The sequence below is a fragment of the Pistacia vera genome, unplaced genomic scaffold (assembly GCF_008641045.1).
Source record: "Pistacia vera cultivar Batoury unplaced genomic scaffold, PisVer_v2 Contig591, whole genome shotgun sequence".
NCBI classification, from domain to species: domain Eukaryota; kingdom Viridiplantae; phylum Streptophyta; class Magnoliopsida; order Sapindales; family Anacardiaceae; genus Pistacia; species Pistacia vera.
The window spans coordinates 635,217-649,566 of record NW_022196436.1 but is presented as its reverse complement, the minus strand read 5'-3'; the positions used below and the strand labels follow the sequence as shown (position 1 = coordinate 649,566).

Genomic DNA, 14,350 nt, shown 5'->3' with positions numbered 1-14,350 from the left:
GCAAATGGTTGGAAAAACACATCTTTTATAACACTTTCCCTTAGATTTCCATCATTTACCGAAATTATCTAACCTTACTCAAGAAAAACTCATAACAAAACCTAGCAAAGATTAATTCTATAATGAACTGAAAAATAGTGTTGGCGTGCTTCTACTACTTCATTAAAACCTTGTCGGAAGCTAATGGGACAAAACATGGTCAAGGGAAAAATGTATAGTGCCTATATGTCCAATACAATAGTCATTCCAAACTCCCCTAATCGATGCTCTCCCTAATTAATGCTCTCCTCATAATAGCAAAATTAACTTAGTTACTTTAAGTCTTGCATACCAATGTCATATACTAAATTTTTAAATGTTAATGTCGGTAAGATCTTAGTGGATAATTTGCAAGATTATCACTAAAGTTTTGTTTGACATAAATCTCTCGACTCTGCTCGAGTTCGTGAGTGTAAAAGAACTTAGTGAAATATATTTAATTATGTCTTTTTTTATATATCCTCCTCTGATTAACAAATATGATGTATTGTATTCATTTATATTGTAGAGACTAGGAGTATCTAGGTGCATGGTAACTTGCATGTATTCTGATGATGGATGATAAATCTTAATTAATCGCATTCTCGGTTGGCTTTATGAAGCATAAGAATCTCGAAATGATTGGAATAAGTACCAACCAATGTTTGTTTTAAGAACGTGTCTTGAGTTTTAGGGAGAACATCTCCTTTCAATGGTCATTTTGTTCTTTTATAAGATCAAGAGTTTTATATCTAGAGAAATTGCTCTCCTAAAATTCATTTTAGGTGGTAGAAAAAATTTGGACTTTACTTTATCCTATAGGCAAAGTAATTTTCTCTCTAGATTTGCGTCTTGTAGATGCATGTCATAACAGGCATTCTGGCACCAAAAACAATAATAAAAAATATAAATATAAATGCGATAATTATAAGGAAGATAAATTGCATAAAGATTAAAGAATAATAAAATGACATATAACAAAATTGGCTGTAATAAAGGAAAGCAACAATTAGAGTTAGAACTTCGGTTATGATATCATAATTTTGAAACTTAAACTTCAAGTCCTAAATTTTGATTTCTTTAGACTTTAGGCCTTTAATTACTATTATTTATGAACTTCAAGTTGGAATTATATTTCAGTTCCTAAAACTTCAAGTTTGAATCCATATATCAAGACTTCAGGTTCTGACATTTGAAACTTCATACTCTAAAACAAAACAAAATTTTAATTAAAACTTCAAATTCATGATTGAAAATTGATTCTTAGAACTCAATTTTCGTTTATCATTTCTATTTAAAAACTTCAGGTTTCCATAATTTCTTGTGTCTCAAGTAATATAATACAACTCAGAAAAATAATATGTAATGCAATTAAGTCATTAATAGCAAAATTAGCAACATTAGCAAATGTATAAAAAATAAGTCAATTAGTTATTCAAAAACATTCTCAAATATATTATTGTTAGAACTAATCGTATTTTTAATATGGAATATCCATTGAATGTATAATAATTGAATGATAAACCGTTCTCATGTGATATATGATAATTTTAGTGTTAACTATGATAAAAAACAGTAAAAGAATAAAATAAAAGACTGAAATAAGAGGCTCTCTCCATTGTTATGTGTACAGGTGAATGAAATAGGCTAAATTTATAACATCCACACCGCATGAAACCTATAATTATTGCCAAGACAAGACATAAATGTCCTCAAGTAGAGATGCGTAGTCCATATATCCATTTGGCATGGTAAATAGATTAATTTACGAACATTTCAATTAATCTTTAAGATTTTTAAATCTATAAATTATAATATTATAAGATATCACATATGATAAATATCCAAATAAGGTTAAACAAAAAAAAAAAATAATAAAATAACAAACTTGTTAATAAAACGTCTTTTATAACACTTGTCTCTCATGGTCATGGTCATGGCTTTCTTTCTTTCCTTTCCTTTCTTTTTAACATTTTATATAAACAGACCTAACCAATAAAACCAACAAATAAAGGTGATAAATTCAAAGCACCCCACTCTCCACCATCACAAACCTACACGTATCTACCTAAATTAATGCTCACTCACAGTTGTTAGCCATCCGGCACAAGAGATCCTAGTGATTCATCTCGGTTGTTGTAAAACTGACCAGACACCCAGTCACACACACAAACAAAAAGTTGTTGACAAAATTTCACACCCCTCACGTACCACCCCCAGCCCTCTTCTTGCCTTCCTACCAAAAACAATCCTCCTCCATTTCCTGCCACTAAAACCTTCAACAGATAATTCAAACCAAAAATTTCAAACACATAAATCAACATACGATTTCTCCATTTGCAGGATAAAAGTTTTCAATTTCTTCTTGTTAATTAAAGTGGAATCACTTGGAATGTAAAGACTGAGCTGCGAAACCCAGGAACTGAAGATACATCATCAGTATACACTATCTACAACAAAAATAATGAAAACCCATGAACAATTTCTAAAACAAAGGGAACTCAGATAATATCAACTCTCACTGCTCGTTTTTTTTCCCTAATTTTATCTTCTTACCTTACAATACAAAAGGAGATTATTTACAATCTCTTAGCAATTTTAATTCACAACAGAGCAGACAACAACATTTCACAGCCACACTTCCCAAACACTATTTTTTTTTTTACCATATTACATTCAACCCCCTCTTCTTCACTTTTCTTCCATTTTACACGCCCCCTCAAATCAAACCTCCTAATTTTACCCCATATTTCCACATATCGACTATTCGCCTCCGTTTTTTTCCCTTGTACTTCAGATCTTCTCCTTCCCGTTTAAAAAAATATCGGGAATTTCGGACCTTGAAAATCCAGAAGAATTGACGGAGACGAAATTAAAAGTTAAAATCAAGTCGGATCCGCGACACGAAGCTGGATCTCATAATTCGCCGAAGCAACGCTTGATGTCTCGGGTTGCTGAGTCATCAACTGAGATCTGTTTCTTAAAAAACGACGGCAAAGGAAGCGAACTCGGCTCCGGAGACACCGCGAAAGCCGATCCGGCATAAACGTCACACTCCCGTCATCCTTCCGGTGCCACCGTACCTTCCTTCTTGATCTTGGAATCTAGCGACTCTCCACGTCTCAACATCATCACCTTCTCCGCCAGCAGTCATCTTATTTTCACTACTTCTCACAGTCTTCGATCATCAGAGTTCGACCTCTTGATCTCATTTTCGAATCATCTGAAACCACGTCGATCTCTTCGACATCGACGGCTCTGATTGAGCCCGCTGTCGTCTCTGTCCGGTTTCTCATGTCGACACCGCTGGTTTCCAGTTCGGTCTCGTGTTGCTGTTGCTGGAAAATTAGGGTTAAAATATCCATAGTTTCTTCGACGAGAATACAAACCCGCCGGAGGAACTCTTATCCGTTCGATCAACAATCCTGAGGCCGTAAAATTTCAGTCCCCATAATTTAAAGTAAAAAAAGAACAAAATAGAAAGAAATCTGAAAATCTATAAAAAGACTTTTGAATCTCTTTTCTTCCTTACTTCCTGCTGTTTTCACCTCTTCTTCTTCAAAGCTAAGAAGAGGAGGTTTTTTTTTTTTTTTTTTTTTTTCAAGTTTTATCTGATCTGCTGTGTTTTGCAGATTGGGAGGTTGTTTGTGATGATATATATAGGGGGAGAGAAGAGGAGAGATAAAATTGTAGGGACAGCTGGCACCGACCGCGTGAGAAGTGGGGCCGGTCTGAACAAGGATGGCTCGGGCCGCTGGTTTGATTAAAAAGACAAGTAGCTGATGACCTTTACCTGACTGGGTCTTTGTGCGTTTTGTGTGGGACCTACAGTGGAAAAGTCTACACGGAAACCGTTAGGCGTTAGCTCTCCGTTATTGGCTGTCCGCTTCTGAGTTTTGAATAATTGGAGTAACCGCGTTGGACGAGGAGGGTTTGTTGTCGGTTTCTGGGTTAGGAAAGGAAATTATTATTTGGTAGCGGGGTCCACAAGTGGCGTAGGGGTAACATTGGGATTTTGAAATTCGGGGGTAGGAGTGACGTGTACATTTGATTGTGGTTGGGGTGTGCTCTTAGTCATAGTAAGGACGGTTTAAGTCAGGTGTTTATAGAAATTAAAAAACTACTTTCCAAAAACAATTTATCAATAACACTATTTATGCTTGAAAAAGTATGGCTGACACAAAGTTCTAGGATGGTCAAAACTTAAGAAGATTTCATGGTAATTCAGATGTGGGCACATAGTGAGTGGCATGCTCCTATCAATACAGTAGGTAAACACCATATTCACGAATGACTGGAAACCATTCACGTGTTTGATCCCTGCACAAGTCAAAAAAATTATTCGGGTAGGTGAGCAATGGGACACAGAGAAGGATTTGTACTGTATTCAACTCACTTGTAAATTCAGTAATCATTACCTTGATTAGTCTCATTATAAATAGAGGTTTTCTCTCTCATTTGCGAGATTGACTAATTTCACTATAAAATAGCATCCTCTCTCTCTCTCTCTCTCTCTTGCATTCTCTAAGCTATAACTCAGTTACGTAGAATTCGTTTTTGAGCATCCAAACCACTTTAAACATTATTCTTCACCCTTTACTGAATTAAATATTTCCATAATGATATGTGATTTCTAAGCTCGCTTAGCATTTCTCACGTGCGAATATTTGGTGTCAAAATAAAGCATCAACACTATTATTTACAATAATGAGTATTAATAAAAGTCATGGTTGATATAAGTTTATATTATGAATTTGATTGGGTAATTTAAAATTAATCAATACTTTAATTAGTGTAATGATTTAGCGCTTAAAGTATCATTGTTATTAAATTAATGTATAATTTATTTTGTTTGAATCGTTCCTTGCTTTAAAAAAGAATTGCAATCTTGCATTTCATTTCACTCATTATTGTACGTTCTTTTAATTAAGTATTTAAAAGAAAAAAATAATGAAAGATGATTGTGACAATAGAATAGAGTTTGCATACATGTATTGTGTTGGATTAGTGAAGGATTATAACTTAATAAATTATGCTACTTTAATGGAGACATGTACATTTTTGTTTGTAAACTATATATATATATTTTTTCATTTGAAGCCCCACCTAAAGATAATGCTTGACATTAAGCAAATCTTTAGGCTAGATACGTTTCTTAATTTTAATACTAACAAATCGACATTGAATCTTTTGAATATTGAACCAACAACATTTTCCCAAGTCACGAAACAAACCTAAATAATTAGTAAAAAATTGTACCAAGTCTTTCCAATTTTTAATACTTATATATAAATCAATACTAAGTCTAAATAATATCATATATTAAAATAATAATACGTATCTCAAGATATCTGATAAATTTCATATTCAAATTTTAAAGTGATGAGTTGCCCGATGATATGGATATATCATTTAAAATAATAGTTATTATCAAGGTTCTAAAACCTGACCCGGGGGTAATCTGGCCAAGCCATCAAGTCACGGGTTTTACGTGTGGAAAGGTCCGACTGGCGGGTCAGACTATGACATCATGCATGACATCAGCAAAAAACAAAAAATAAAAAAAATGCATATTTTAATTTTTAATGGTTTTTTTTTTAATTTTCTTCTCCACTGGTGTTGGTTTTGTCGAATAAAAATGGGGAAGAGAGAAGAGAAAAGCTAAAAATGGTTACTTTTAATTTTTAATTATTTGTTAATATTTGACCGTAGCAAACTCGGGTTAAACCGATTGGATCGGTGGTTCGTTGGAAAAAACCAATTCAATTGCGAGTGGAAGTGGATCAATTTCTAATTTCGGTTTTTAACATGAACCAACCCGGTCTAGCCATTGATTCCCAGTCGAACTGGTTCAACCGGCCGGGCCGGGCCGGGTCGGGTTTTAAAACATGGTTATTATCAATTTGAAAACGTTTACTTTAACAGCAAAAGGCTAAATGGTAATACCCTTTTAAAATAACTATTTTAATTAAATTTTATATATAATAATATCTTATTTAGAATATATGTTTGAATTAGTAAAATTAATTTTTTAAATAATTAATTATATGACATAAAAATAAAATGAAGATAAATAAGTCCACTTATTAAAGATAAAAATCATTTACTTTTTAAAGTGATAAAGAAACAGTCGGATCCGGCCCGACACGAGAGCTGGATCTCATAATTCAGCCGAAGCAAACGCTTGATGTCTCGGGTTGCTGAGTCATCAACTGAGATCTGTTTCTTAAAAAACGACGGCAAAGGAAGCGAACTCGGTCCGGAGACACCGCGAAAGCCGATCCGGCATAAACGTCACACTTACCGGTCATCCTTCCCGGTGCCACCGTACTTCCTTCTTGATCTTAGAATCTAGCGACTCCACGTATTAATCATCACTTCTCTGCCAGCAGATCATTCTTATTTTCACTACTTCTCACGCTCTTCGATCATCAGAGTTCGACCTCTTGATCATCATTTTCGAATATCTGAAACCGACGTCGATCTCTTCGACATCGACGGCTGATTGAGCCCGCTGTCGTCTCTGGTCCGGTTTCTCAGTCGAACCGGGTTTCCAGTTCGGTCTCGTGTTGCTGTTGCTGGAATAATAGGGTTAAATATCATAGTTTCTCGACGAGAATACAAACCCGCCGGAGGAACTTTATCCGTTCGATCAAACAATCTGAGGCCGTAAAATTTCAGTCCCATAATTTAAAAGTTAAAAAGAAACAAAATAGAAAGAAATCTGAAAATCTTAAAAGACTTTTGAATCTCTTTTCTTCCTTACCTAGCTGTTTTCACCTCTTCTTCTTCAAAGCTAAGGAAGAGAGGTTTTTTTTTTTTTTTTTTTTTCGAGTTTTATCTGATGTGTGTTTTGACAGGTTGGATAGGAGACTAGGAGTATCTAAGATGCATGGTAACTTGCATGTATTCTCGATGATGGATGATAAATCTTAATTATACGCATTCTCTGTTGGCTTTATGAAGCATAAGAATCTCGAAATGATTGGAATAAGTACCAACCAATGTTTGTTTTAAGAACGTGTCTTGAGTTTTAGGGAGAACATCTCCTTTCAATGGTCATTTTGTTCTTTTATAAGATCAACGAGTTTTATATCTAGAGAAATTTAGCTCCTAAAATTCATTTTAGGTGGTAGAAAAAAATTTAGGACTTTACTTTATCCTATAGGCATAAGTAATTTTCTCTCTAGAATTTGCGTCTTGTAGATGCATGTCATAACAGGCATTCTGGCATCCAAAAACAATAATAAAAAATATAAATATAAAATGCGATAATTATAAAGGAAAGATAAATTGCATAAAGATTAAAGAATAATAAAATGACAATAATAACAATAAATTGGCTGTAATGAAAGGAAAGCAACAATTAGAGTTAGAACTTCAGGTTATGATATCATAATTTTGAAAATTAAAACTTCAAGTCCTAAATTTTGAGTTCTTTAGACTTTAGGCCTTTAATTACTATTATTTATGAACTTTAAGTTAGAAGTTATATTTCAGTACTTAAAACTTCAAGTTTTGAATCCATATATCAAAGGCACAATCAAGACTCCAGGTTCTGACATTTGAAACTTCATACTCTAAAACAAAAATCAAAATTTTAAATTAAAAACTTCAAATTCATGATTGAAAATTGATTCTTAGAACTCAAGGTTCATTTATCATTTCTATTTACAAACTTCAGCTTTCTATAATTTCTTGTGTCTCAAGTAATATAATACAACTAAGAAAAATAAATATGTAATGCAATTAAGTCATTAATAGCAAAATGTAGCAACATTAGCAATATGTATAAAGAAATAAAGTCAATTCGTTAATTCAAGAAACAATTCTAACAAATATATTATTGTTAGGAACTAATCGTATTTTTTAATATGGAATATCCATTTTATGGCAACCATATAGTATACTTATTGAGATCAAATAAACTAGTAGGAGAATAAAATAAAAAAGACTGAAATAAGAAGGCTCTCTCCATTGTTATGTGTACAGGTGAATGAAATAGGCTAAATTTATAACCATCCACAGCGCATGAAACCTATAATTTATTGCCAAGACAAGACACAAATGTCCTCAAGTTAGAGATGCGTAGTCCGTACATATGTTATTATGTCCATTTGGCATGGTAAATGGTTTAAAAGCCACGCCTTTTTTTCTTTTTCGAGACCGGATCAATTTATGAACATATCAATTAATTCTTAGGATTTATAAATTTAATATTCTAGAGTAAATCACATGTGATAGATAATCCAAAAAAATCAATAAAAATAACAAACCTTCCTCTGAGGATAAAAAAAAAACACATCTTTTATAACGCTTCACGGTCATGGCTTTCCTTTCCTTTCCTTTCTTTTCTTTTTGACATTTTATATGAACAGAGACCTAACCAATAAAACCAAACAAAATAAAGGGTGATAAATTCAAAGCACCCCACTCTCCAACATCACAAACCTACACGTATCTATCTAAATTAAATGCATCACTCACCAGTTGTTAACCATCCATTGGGTAGTCAAGTCGTACAAGAGGTCCTAGTTGATTCATCTCGGTTGTTGTAAAACTGACCAGACACCCAGTCACACACACACACACACACACACACACACACAAAGTTGTTGACAAAATTTCACACCCACTGACGTAACCACCTCTTCTTACCTTACCTTACCTATACAATCCTCCTCCATTTCCTGCCACATAAAAACCTTCAACAGATAATTCAAACCAAAAATTTCAAACACATAAATCAACATACAATTTCTCCATTTGCAGGATAAAAGTTTTCAATTTCTTCTTGTTAATTAAAAGTGGAATCACTTGGAATGTAGAAGACTGAGCTGCGAAACCCAGGAACTGAAGATACATCATCAGTATACACCATCTACAAACAGAAAATAATGAAAACCCATGAAACATTTCTAAAACAAAAGGGAAACTCAGATAATATCAACTCTCATCTGCTCGATTTTTTTCCCTAATTTTTATCTTCTTACCTTACAATACAAAAGGAGATTAGTTACAAATCTCTTAGCAATTTTTAATTCACAACAGAGCAGACAACAACATTTCACAGCCCACACTAATCACATGCCCAAACACTATTTTTTTTTTTTTTTTTTACCAATATTACATTCAACCCCCTCTTCTTCACTTTTCTTCCATTTTACAGCGCCCCCCATCAAATCAAACCTCCTAATTTTACCCCATATTTCCACATATCGACTAATTCGCCTCCGTTTTTTTACCTTGTACTTCAGATCTTCTCCTTCCCGTTTAAAAAAATATCGGGAATTTCGGACCTTGAAAATCCAAGGAAGAATTGACGGAGACGAAATTAAAAGTTAAAATCAAGTGTCGGATCCGGCTCGACACGAGAGCTGGATCTCATAATTCAAGCCGAAGCAAACGCTTGATGTCTCGGGTTGCTGAGTCATCAACTGAGATCTGTTTCTTAAAAAACGACGGCAAAGGAAGCGAACTCGGCTCCGGAGACACCGCGAAAGCCGATCCGGCATAAACGTCACACTTACCGGTCATCCTTCGCGGTGCCACCGTACCTTCCTTCTTGATCTTGGAATCTAGCGACTCTCCACGTCTTAAGATCATCACCTTCTCTGCCAGCAGATCATTCTTATTTTCACTACTTCTCACCGTCTTCCGATCATCAGAGTTCGACCTCTTGATCATCATTTTCGAATCATCTGAAACCGACGTCGATCTCTTCGACATCGACGGCTCCGATTGAGCCCGCTGTCGTCTCTGGTCCGGTTTCTCATGTCGAACCGCTGGTTTCCAGTTCGGTCTCGTGTTGCTGTTGCTGGAATAATTAGGGTTAAAATATCCATAGTTTCTTCGACGAGAATACAAACCCGCCGGAGGAACTCTTATCCGTTCGATCAAACAATCCTGAGGCCGTAAAATTTCAGTCCCCATAATTTAAAAGTTAAAAAAGAAACAAAATAGAAAGAAATCTGAAAATCTATAAAAAGACTTTTGAATCTCTTTTCTTCCTTACTTCCTAGCTGTTTTCACCTCTTCTTCTTCAAAGCTAAGGAAGAGAGGTTTTTTTTTTTTTTTTTTTTTTTTCAAGTTTTATCTATCTGCTGTGTTTTGCAGTTGGGATGGTGTGTTTGTGATGATATATATAGGGGGGAGAAGAGAGAGATAAAATTGTAGGGACAGCTGGCACCGACCGCGTGAAAGTGGGGCCGGTCTGACAGGATGGCCCGGCCGACCGGCCGCTGGTTTGATTAAAAGACAAGTAGCTGATGGCCTTTACCTGACTGGTCTTTGTGCGTTTTTGTGTGGGACCTACGTGGAAAAGTCTACACGGAAACCGTTAGGCGTTAGCTCTCCGTTAATTGGCTGTCCGCTTTTTGAATAATGGAGTACCGCGTTGGACGAGGAGGGTTTGTTGTCGGTTCGGGTTAGGAAAGGAAATTATTATTTGGTAGGGGGGTCCACAAGTGGCGTAGGGGTAGCTTGGATTTTGAAATTCGGGGTAGGAGTGACGTGTACATTTGATTGTGGTTGGGGTTCATAGTAAGGACGGTTTAAGTAGGTGTTTATAGAAATTAAAAACTACTTTCCAAAACAATTTATCAATAACACTATTTATGCTGAAAAAGTATGGCTGACACAAGTTCTAGGATGGTCAACTTAAGAAGATTTCATGGTAATTCATGTGGGCACATAGTGATTGGCATGCTCCTATCAATACAGTGGTAACACCATATTCACGAATGACTGGAAACCATTCCCGTGTTTGATCCCTGCACAAGTCAAAAAAATTATTCGGGTAGGAGCAATGACACAGAGAAGGATTTGTACTGTATTACAACCACTTGTAAATTCAGTAATCATTACCTTGATTAGTCTCATTATAAATAGAGGTTTTCTCTCTCATTTGCGAGATTGACTAATTTCACTATAAAATAGCATCCTCTCTCTCTCTCTCTCTCTCTTGCATTCTCTAAGCTATAACTCAGTTACGTAGAATTCGTTTTTGAGCATCCAAACCACTTTAAACATTATTCTTCACCCTTTACTGAATTAAATATTTCCATAATGATATGTGATTTCTAAGCTCGCTTAGCATTTCTCACGTGCGAATATTTGGTGTCAAAATAAAGCATCAACACTATTATTTACAATAATGAGTATTAATAAAAGTCATGGTTGATATAAGTTTATATTATGAATTTGATTGGGTAATTTAAAATTAATCAATACTTTAATTAGTGTAATGATTTAGTGCTTAAGGTATCATTGTTATTAAATTAATATATAATTTATTTTGTTTGAATCGTTCCTTGCTTTAAAAAAGAATTGCAATCTTGCATTTCATTTCACTCATTATTGTACGTTCTTTTAATTAAGTATTTAAAAGAAAAAAATAATGAAAGATGATTGTGACACTAGAATAGAGTTTGCATACGTGTATTGTGTTGGATTAGTGAAGGATTATAACTTAATAAATTATGCTACTTTAATGGAGACATGTACATTTTTGTTTGTAAACTATATATATATATTTTTTAATTTGAAGCCCCACCTAAAGATAACGCTCGACATTAAGCAAATCTTTAGGTTAGATACGTTTCTTAATTTTAATACTAACAAATCGACATTGAATCTTTTGAATATTGAACCAACAACATTTTCCCAAGTCATGAAACAAACCTAAATAATTAGTAAAAAATTGTACCAAGTCTTTCCAATTTTTAATACTTATATATAAATCAATACTAAGTCTAAATAATATCATATATTAAAATAATAATACGTCTCTCAAGATATCTGTTAAATTTCATATTCAAATTTTAAAGTGATGAGTTGCCCGATGATATGGATATATCATTTAAAATAATAGTTATTATCAAGGTTCTAAAACCTGACCCGGGGGTAATCTGGCCAAGCCATCAAGTCACGGGTTTTACGTGTGGAAAGGTCCGACTGGCGGGTCAGACTATGACATCATGCATGACATCAGCAAAAAACAAAAAATAAAAAAAATGCATATTTTAATTTTTAATGGTTTTTTTTTTAATTTTCTTCTCCACTGGTGTTGGTTTTGTCGAATAAAAATGGGGAAGAGAGAAGAGAAAAGCTAAAAATGGTTACTTTTAATTTTTAATTATTTGTTAATATTTTATCATAGCAAACCCGGGTTAAACCGATTGGATCGGTGGTTCGTTGGAAAAAACCAGTTCAATTACGGGTGGAAGTGGATCAATTTCTAATTTCGGTTTTTAACATGAACCAACCCGGTCTAGCCATTGATTCCCAGTCGAACTGGTTCAACCGGCCGGGCCGGGCCGGGTCAGGTTTTAAAACATGGTTATTATCAATTCGAAAACGTTTACTTTAACAGCAAAAGGCTGAATGGTAATACCCTTTTAAAATAATTATTTTAATTAAATTTTATATATAATAATATCTTATTTAGAATATATGTTTGAATTAGTAAAATTAATTTTTTAAATAATTAATTATATGACATAAAAATAAAATGAAGATAAATAAGTCCACTTATTAAAGATAAAAATCATTTACTTTTTAAAGTGATAGGAAAGTAATATGAGCGGACCTTGATTAATCGGTCCCCACCTAAGAAAATAAAGGGGAGGAGGAAACAAATCTTGTAAACTTTTGATAGAATATGGGGCCCAATTCTTTATTTTCTTTATAAAAAAAAAAAAAAAAGTATTTAATTGGAAGTTTGTAAGGAAGCAATAATGCAGTTGTAGTGTTGTCTTCTATTCTACTCTTTATCTTAATAAATAAATACATTGGGAAAGTGTCATGGAAACATCTCACCTCCTGTAATAAATTGATTAAACCACTAAAGTTAAAGTTGATGTGGGAAATGAGAATCATGGAAGCTTTGTAAAAGTATATGCCTTTTAATTATCAATAAATCTATCCTTACAAAGAAGTCTACAAAGAAGCTTACAAAGTGAAGGAAAAAACAAAGAAAAAACGGAAAAAGAGAAAGAGAGAGAGGGAGAAATGATGAAGATGAAGGGTGTAGGTTAACTTTGTATGTCTCCTTTGTAGGCTTCTTTGTAAGACTAGTAATGCTGTTTAATTATTAATGAAAAATGTGCTTGCCCAATCTTATCATAAATTTTTTTTCCCCTATTAGTTTATTAAATATCTATATTACCCTCATTTTTTAAATTAAGGTTATAAACTTAATCGTAAAAGGGTTATCTCATCAATTCGCTCACATATATAGTCAGAAAATTAATTTAGAATTTGTTTTGATTAATTGAGTATCAGGATTTTGGTTAAAATTTTGATTAACTTGGCATAAATTTATGATTTTGGATGAACTTTTTAGGACTAATTTTCTTTAGATTTGATTATTCTCTTAATTTGTTCCAATTGATATTTTCCATAATTTTTTTATTAATTAATTTTAAAAATATTTATTCTTCTTATAGTGATTTAAAACTAGAATTTTAGTGGTCAAACCAAGACAAATAGAAAATGAGATGAACCGAGACTAACTTTGAGATAACATTGAGTGTTTTCAAAATCAAAAGGGAGAAATATCCTTCAGACACTAATAATGGTGACAAGTGGCATCTGGGCTTTTATAGGGCCGACAGTTCTAGAATCTTAAAAGATTATTTGAGGTATACGTAAACTGATTCAAGCATTTTTGATAAAAAAAAAAAAAATGGGAGTAATGTCTTTTCGCGATAAATTGAGGGTCAAAATGTCATTCCAACTTACTACATTTATGTAGTGTTAGTATTAGTTGACCTGCCATTTTCGTTGAATATGCCTAATTTTCCAGGACCCTTCACTTGTTTCTCAAGTTGTTTCTTTGCCTACTCGGGTCCAGGTCACAAAAATTGACCAAATAATATGAAAGTAGAAGGAAGGAACACGTCTGGCGTATCGGTAAAGATTAAAGAAAAAGGAATGAAGTAAGAAAGAAGTTGTGTTAAGTCAAATTTGAATGGCTACTAATTTAATCATAGGTGAAGATGGGAAAGCTGAAGGAACCTGGAAATTCTTTGTAATTTAAACAGTGGAATCAGAAAGCTTGTTCATGATCACGACAAACCTTAACACTGCCAGGATGTGCCACACAAAGATGTCCCTTACTGTATTGGCAAACATAATATTCAGATACTGTTTCTGCATAATGTCCTTTATTTTAATAAACACTTGCTTTACTTATGCAATTCTTCAATAAATCAACTGCTAATTCTTGCAAATAATTCATAAATGAAGATTGTATGAGATTAAAATAACCCATATTTCTGATTTGATTAGATCCTATTCCTAAAGAACTGAATTTAAAAACCACCACTTG

The 14,350-nt window shown here is 33.6% G+C and overlaps 1 protein-coding gene across 1 annotated transcript; it reads right to left on the bottom strand.

The window, feature by feature from the left end:
- Positions 1-9,119: 9,119 nt before the first annotated feature.
- On the bottom strand, positions 9,120-10,120 carry LOC116109960. Its single transcript, XM_031396201.1, has one exon. It carries the CDS (start codon positions 9,949-9,951, stop codon positions 9,403-9,405), a length of 549 nt encoding a protein of 182 aa, XP_031252061.1. The 5' UTR covers positions 9,952-10,120; the 3' UTR covers positions 9,120-9,402.
- Positions 10,121-14,350: the final 4,230 nt, after the last annotated feature.